Below are 5,936 nucleotides of genomic sequence, written 5' to 3'. Positions count from 1 at the left end.
ACTTTTTGGAGCAAGAGGAAGATAAAAATGGTCAGCTAAGTGCTGAAATGGTAACCCACATCACCCCCACGTGGTTCTGGGCAAGTAACCTGTTTGGCTTCTGATGCTTATGTTTTAAAAAAGCACCGATATGTTTGTAGGACTACTTTCCCACATACTACAAAAAGTCCTAATCACTGAATCACTTCACAAACTGGAGGTATGTGGTAACACACAGGGGTGTATCCTCTATGCCAGTCTCAGTAGTGACTGGGCTTTTCATGTTTCTGTATATACTGGCTTTATGTTCTTTGAATATTAGAAGCATTGTGACATCTCCCAGAGGCATTAGTTCTTGAACACAGGGATGTATTTGTTTAAAATGCCTTTTAAATAATTGCTAACATTAAGTGCTAATTGATGTGCTATAAATGGGAGTGATGAAGTAAGAATAAGGTCTGTTTAGAGCTCTAAAATCCACACCAGCTGTTGGTGGAGAGGAAGCAGAAACTGTTTCTTAACTCAGCATTCCAGTCAAAAGTGGGAGAACATATTTCAGATCCTTTGAACAATGAGCTTTGTCATGGATCCTGGTGAGATGCTTTACATATGATAGAATGACCTTCCTATGTGCTAGTCTTTTATTTCCAGCGTGTTTATTAGGAGAAGGCTTACAGGTCTACTGACATGGGGGGGGGGCTGGAGGAACATAATTTTGGGGGGGCCAAGCCAGTTTGAAGGCCCTTGAAGTCAGCCTCAATCTGAATTCTATAGAACATCTTTAGATTTTTTAAATGTAGTTCTGCTTGCAGTCACTAGGAGCACAGGGCACCGAGCACAGTATAGGGCACTCTTATCTGCTTAACAGTTGCTTAACAGATCATGGTAAACCCACCAACTAAACAAGCAATGGAGCAAGAGAAGCAACCCAACCAATGGCTGCTGCATGATTGGTCACTGTGACAGTCTAGCCTCCCACTCCTTTCCTTGCACCCAACTCAGCCAGATCTTGCTAAGCAGCAGTTAGGGTTTTTCAGCAAGATAAAACCACCTTTCCCTTTTGAAGAAGAAGAGTTGGTTCTTATATGCTGCTTTTCTCTACCCAAAGGAGTCTCAAAGCAGCTTACAGTCACCTTCCCTTTTTCTCTCCACAAGAGACACCCTGTGAGATAGGTGAGGCTGAGAGAGCACTGATATTACTGCTCGGTCAGAACAGCTTTATCAGCGCCATGGTAAGCCCAAGGTGGCAGCATCCAGCTGGCTGCATGTGGGGGAGTGCAGAATCGAACCTGGCTCACCAGATTAGAAGTCTGCACTCCTAACCACTACACCAAACTGGCTCTCTTTTCGTTCATTTCCCACCATTTTTACACTTTCCTCATTCTTTTCTCTCCACAAATTTTGTCCTTCTTAGCCTTGTCTGTCTTGGAAGACAACTTGTGTCAGGGTGTTCCCTTCATTTTTAGCACTGTGGGGTTAGTGGCCAGAAGCTTGCTGGGTGACCTTGAGCCAGTTGCACACCCTCAGCCCCATAACCTACCTTAAAGCATGGTTGTGAGGATAAAGAGGAGAATGATGGAAGCCCGTTGGAGAGAAAGTTGGGTTATAAATCAAGTAAGTAAACATGGACAAGCAGCCAACAGCAAGGCTGACTGACCCAACATCATCTGCTGGTCCCCTTCCATGACCTGAACGAAACTGACCTCCCTAGAGGTTCATATTAAAAGATATTACAATGTGACTCTGATTTAATATTCTGTTTCATTTGGGAACTGCTGTTATGATTACTGTTACTATGATTCTGATGTATACCCATGACGTTTTGTGTAAACCGCCCTGAGCCTTCAAGAAAATACAAGCGATTAGTTAACCAAAGTTTGAGTCCAGACCAGCTCCTTCAGACCATCAGGGCTACCAGCCAAAATTTATGTACATTGGTTTAGATGGGGGGGGGGGTGCAAATGTAATCTGTGTGTGTGTGGGGGGGGTCACAGTGGCTCTCAGCAGCCTCCAAAACTTCCAAGACCACCCTCGGTTTTAGGGGCGGAAATCTTCTCGCTGTCACTTGGAGCTCTTCAGGAAGCCCACAACGTAAAGCAAGGCATTGCAAATGGGCTTGTTTCTGAGGCGTGACCCCTAGGCTGTGGCCAAGATTCCCATGGCGTAGAGTGGCCGCCAGTCTTAGCGGCGTTTTTCGTTTTGCGGGCCAGGCCCCCTTTCCCATTGCTACGGAAGCGGCGGGGCAGAAGCTCATTGCTCTCCGGGGGCGGCCCCCAAGGGGGCGAGCCCCGCTGACCTCTCGCCGAGAAGCGCCTCGTTCTTTGTGGCGGCGCTCGCTTGAGGAGCGGCGCGCCCGAGGCCGGCGGAGGCGGGGCCGGCTCCGAGGCGCGCGCGGGGCTTCCCTGGGCCGGCCTCTTTGTCGCCAGAAGGGCCCGCCTTCGCCCGGGTGTCACTCTGGGCTGGGAAAGCCGCGTTCAAAAGCGGCGCGAGGGAAGCGGCGCCTCTCAGTGGCGCTCGGGGGAGCCGAGGCGGAGGAGGCGGCGGCGGCGGCGGCGAGGCGCCCTTGGACTCCGCTCGCCGGGTGAAGCCCCGCGGTGCCCCGCGCGCGCGCTCTGCCTTGGCTGGCCGCCGTCGTGTCTTGCGGGAACTTTGCCGCCGGCGGGAGGATGCTGGAGGGCGGCTGCACGCCGGTGAAGGAAGGTGTGCTGGAGAAGCGCAGCGACGGCTTGCTGCAGCTGTGGAAGAAGAAGCGCTGCATCCTCACCGAGGAGGGGCTGCTGCTCATCCCGCCCAAGCAGCCCCAGCAGGAGCCGCCGGTGGTGCTGGCCGCGACGGCGACGGCTCCCCCGGGCGTGGATTCGGCGGCGGCCAAGATCAAGGAGCTGCCCTTCTCCACCATGAAGACGGTGGACTGCGTGGAGCGGAAGGGCAAGTACGTCTACTTCACGGTGGTGATGGCCGAGGGCAAGGAGATCGACTTTCGGTGCCCGCAGGAGCAGGGCTGGAACGCCGAGATCACGCTGCAGCTGGTGCAGTACAAGAACCGCCAGGCCATCCTGGCCGTCAAGTCCACCCGGCAGAAGCAGCAGCACCTGGTCCAGCAGCACGGGCCCCGCCTCCGCAGCGCCTCCAACTCCGCCTAGCCGGGCCCCGGCCGCCAGGGACCGAGCCCGCTCGCCCTCGCCCCGCCGTCCGGCCCAGATGCTTTGGCCGCCCCGTTGCCCGCCGGCCTCTTTGGGGGGAGGCGGAGGGGCCGGGCCCACCCTGGCAAAGCCGGGCTTTCAACTCCAGCAAGATGCTTCGTGGGGATAGTCGCACGTGTGTTCCGGTGCACAGAGAGCGTACACAGATCCCTGTGTGGTGGATACACCTGATCTTGGGGGCTTCATGGCTTTTTCTACCCAGAATTGTTTCTGCGGGTAACCTGTGAAGCCTCTCTTTTAAAGATGCCTCTCTAGCCCTTTGTGCTGTACCCGGCAGTTTCCCTTCTTCCCTGTGCAAACAACCCTGAACTATTTGCTGTCTGCACAGGACCTGCTCTGCTTCTGGGCGAGGGGCTCCGTGTAGGTTGGTTGGCAGGTGGCCTCCCTTGCTGACAAGCCAAGTCTCAAGAGCACCCTGAGCATTAACCCACTATTCTGCACATGTCTGCTTTTCAATGCTTGCCGCTTCCAGTCTTCCATTGATCCCCTTCCTCTCAAGAATCTTGGAGTTTATAAATCAGCAGCACAGACTAGATGTTGGCTCACACGGTGATCCTGAATAAGTCCCAACTGGGTGAATTGTCCGGAAGGGAACCTGAATGGGTACATCCGGCGCCCATGCAAATGGCTTGGTAGCACTCCCATTATGACCAGGACCAGGAAAAGACTGACTGTAATCTCTGAAATGGGTGCCGGTTGCATCCGAGATCATCAGGTTGTCCTTACAAAGCTGTGCCTAAGGACGGCTGGGACTGTCTGCCTGTTCAGAAAATGGGGTACAGTTAAACAAAAGGAGTTAAGCCTTGCTGTGATGTCTGCTGCCAGACACAATTTTTAAGGCTGCTGCCCCTTGCAAAGAGGATACGGTGCAAGAGTCCATGTGCTTTGCCCTGGCACTGTTGAGCAGGAAGGGTGTCTCTTGTTGAAGTGGAAGGCTGTTAGGTCACTCAGGTCACTGTGTTGTGTTCTTGAAGGTTGAATTCAAAAGGCTTCTGCAAACAAGGTGGACAAGGTTGAGCACAGACTTGGCCAATGAAAAGAGCACAGTGACATGGGAAAGCATCAGTTCAACTGCCGGAGTCTTCCCATTTTTAGCACAGTTCATCACTGACCTGGGAGAGCATTTCAACTCCTTTAGGTTATTACTGCTACTCATGAAGATTATTTGATTTGCTGGGCCCCAAAGGACACACACTGCACTGTCATTTTTATTCAAATGTGTTTTGTTTTATTCATGTTTATTTATTAGTTTTTTTAACAGTTGTTTGCAGAATATTTTTGAATGTTTGCCATCTAGAACTTAATCAGACATGGAGCATCACTGCATTGGCTGTATATATTGCTAAACTTAAAAGCAGGAGAAAATTGAGGACAGAATACAAGTGAAATAGAAAAAAAAACAGTTACCCAAAAGGGAACTTCCAGGTTCATTTTTCACTACTCTGGTTTTAATTTCTACAAGTGAAAGACTCATGAAATCATTGTATGTATCCCTATGCATCAAACATCTTTATCACAATTGTAATGCAGAAGAAGAGTCTCTTTTCCAAGGAGAGCAATAACTTGGAACTTGATTGCTGAGTTATTTTAATTTGTATTATGTGTACATCTGGAGAGTATTATATTTTGTATTTAATAACTTGGGTATGCCATTTTACTTGGTTTCCTGTTTCATGCACATACTAAAGAAATTCAACTTAATAGGCTACCAAGGAGGATAAATTTGAATTAAAAATACATTTTAAGTCATACAACAAGTAGTGAGAACTGTTATCGAAATTTGGGAGCCTTTGAAAGTTTCTCAAAGGCTGCAATCCTAAGAATACTTTCTTGGTTATAAATCCCATTGAATAAAATGGATCTTTTTTCTTAGTGGACCCACTTATTTTTTAGTGTTTTTTTTTTGTGGGTCCCCTGAGCCATTTAAACATGGGACACAATTTTGAACTTTACAAAGACCATGACACCTGAGTAAGGAAGAGCAATTACAAAAAAAAATTAAGGAAAGCTAATTAATGTCCGGCAGCAAGCAGCAGAAAATCCCAATCCAGCCAAAGAGCAGAAGCATCGCCGCTACCTTCATTCCTTGGGCTTCAGAGAGAGTTGCCATTCCCTGAGAAGCCATAGGCAGAGCCTACAAAAGGGAGCAGTATAAAAGGGAGAAGCAAATAGGAAATGCCTGGATCAAAATAGGAAGACCTGAAGACTGATACGTAATATACTTTTTCTTTGCTAAAGTTGGGTCAGAATGATAATCCAAATTTTCATTCTCTCAAGATGGTTTGCCGTCCCCCAGGTCTCTCTTTGCAAAGTGCTCTTAGAAGCTACTGGGATTCCACTCGTCATCAAACATCTGAAAAGCCCCTTGTTTGTTATAGAAAGTTTTGGTAATATTTAACAAATGAGAATCACAAAGGTTAGGGATAAAGCCAAATAGAAAAATAGAAACAATGTATTATTAGAGCTCAAAAATGTTTAAATCCCATAAAAGAATATCTTGTCTATTAGGTCCACATAAAACATCTCAGTGTGTACACCACAAATGCCAACAAGTTCAGGCCCAGGTGCGTTCCGGGCATACTGATCTTCATCAGACTTCTCATTTTGGAATTTTGCAGAGAAGCACCCAGCAGGACTTTCTAATACCCAGAGGAGGAGTAGGAAATATTTGCTGGCTGAGGATTCTGCCAATATAAATATTTTGCAAGACCAGAACCAGTCATATCAGAATAACGAAGTTCCCACCCTTGTAAA

The 5,936-nt window shown here is 48.5% G+C and overlaps 1 protein-coding gene across 1 annotated transcript; it reads left to right on the top strand.

Moving 5' to 3' along the window:
- Positions 1-2,370: 2,370 nt before the first annotated feature.
- On the top strand, positions 2,371-5,197 carry PHLDA1 (pleckstrin homology like domain family A member 1). The gene has a single exon (XM_077338856.1). The coding sequence runs from the start codon at positions 2,646-2,648 to the stop codon at positions 3,120-3,122; it is 477 nt and encodes a 158-aa protein (XP_077194971.1). The 5' UTR covers positions 2,371-2,645; the 3' UTR covers positions 3,123-5,197.
- The last annotated feature ends 739 nt before the right edge of the window (positions 5,198-5,936 follow it).

This window comes from Paroedura picta, chromosome 5 (assembly GCF_049243985.1).
Source record: "Paroedura picta isolate Pp20150507F chromosome 5, Ppicta_v3.0, whole genome shotgun sequence".
Classification (NCBI taxonomy): domain Eukaryota; kingdom Metazoa; phylum Chordata; class Lepidosauria; order Squamata; family Gekkonidae; genus Paroedura; species Paroedura picta.
This window is presented reverse-complemented; position numbering and strand designations above follow the sequence as displayed.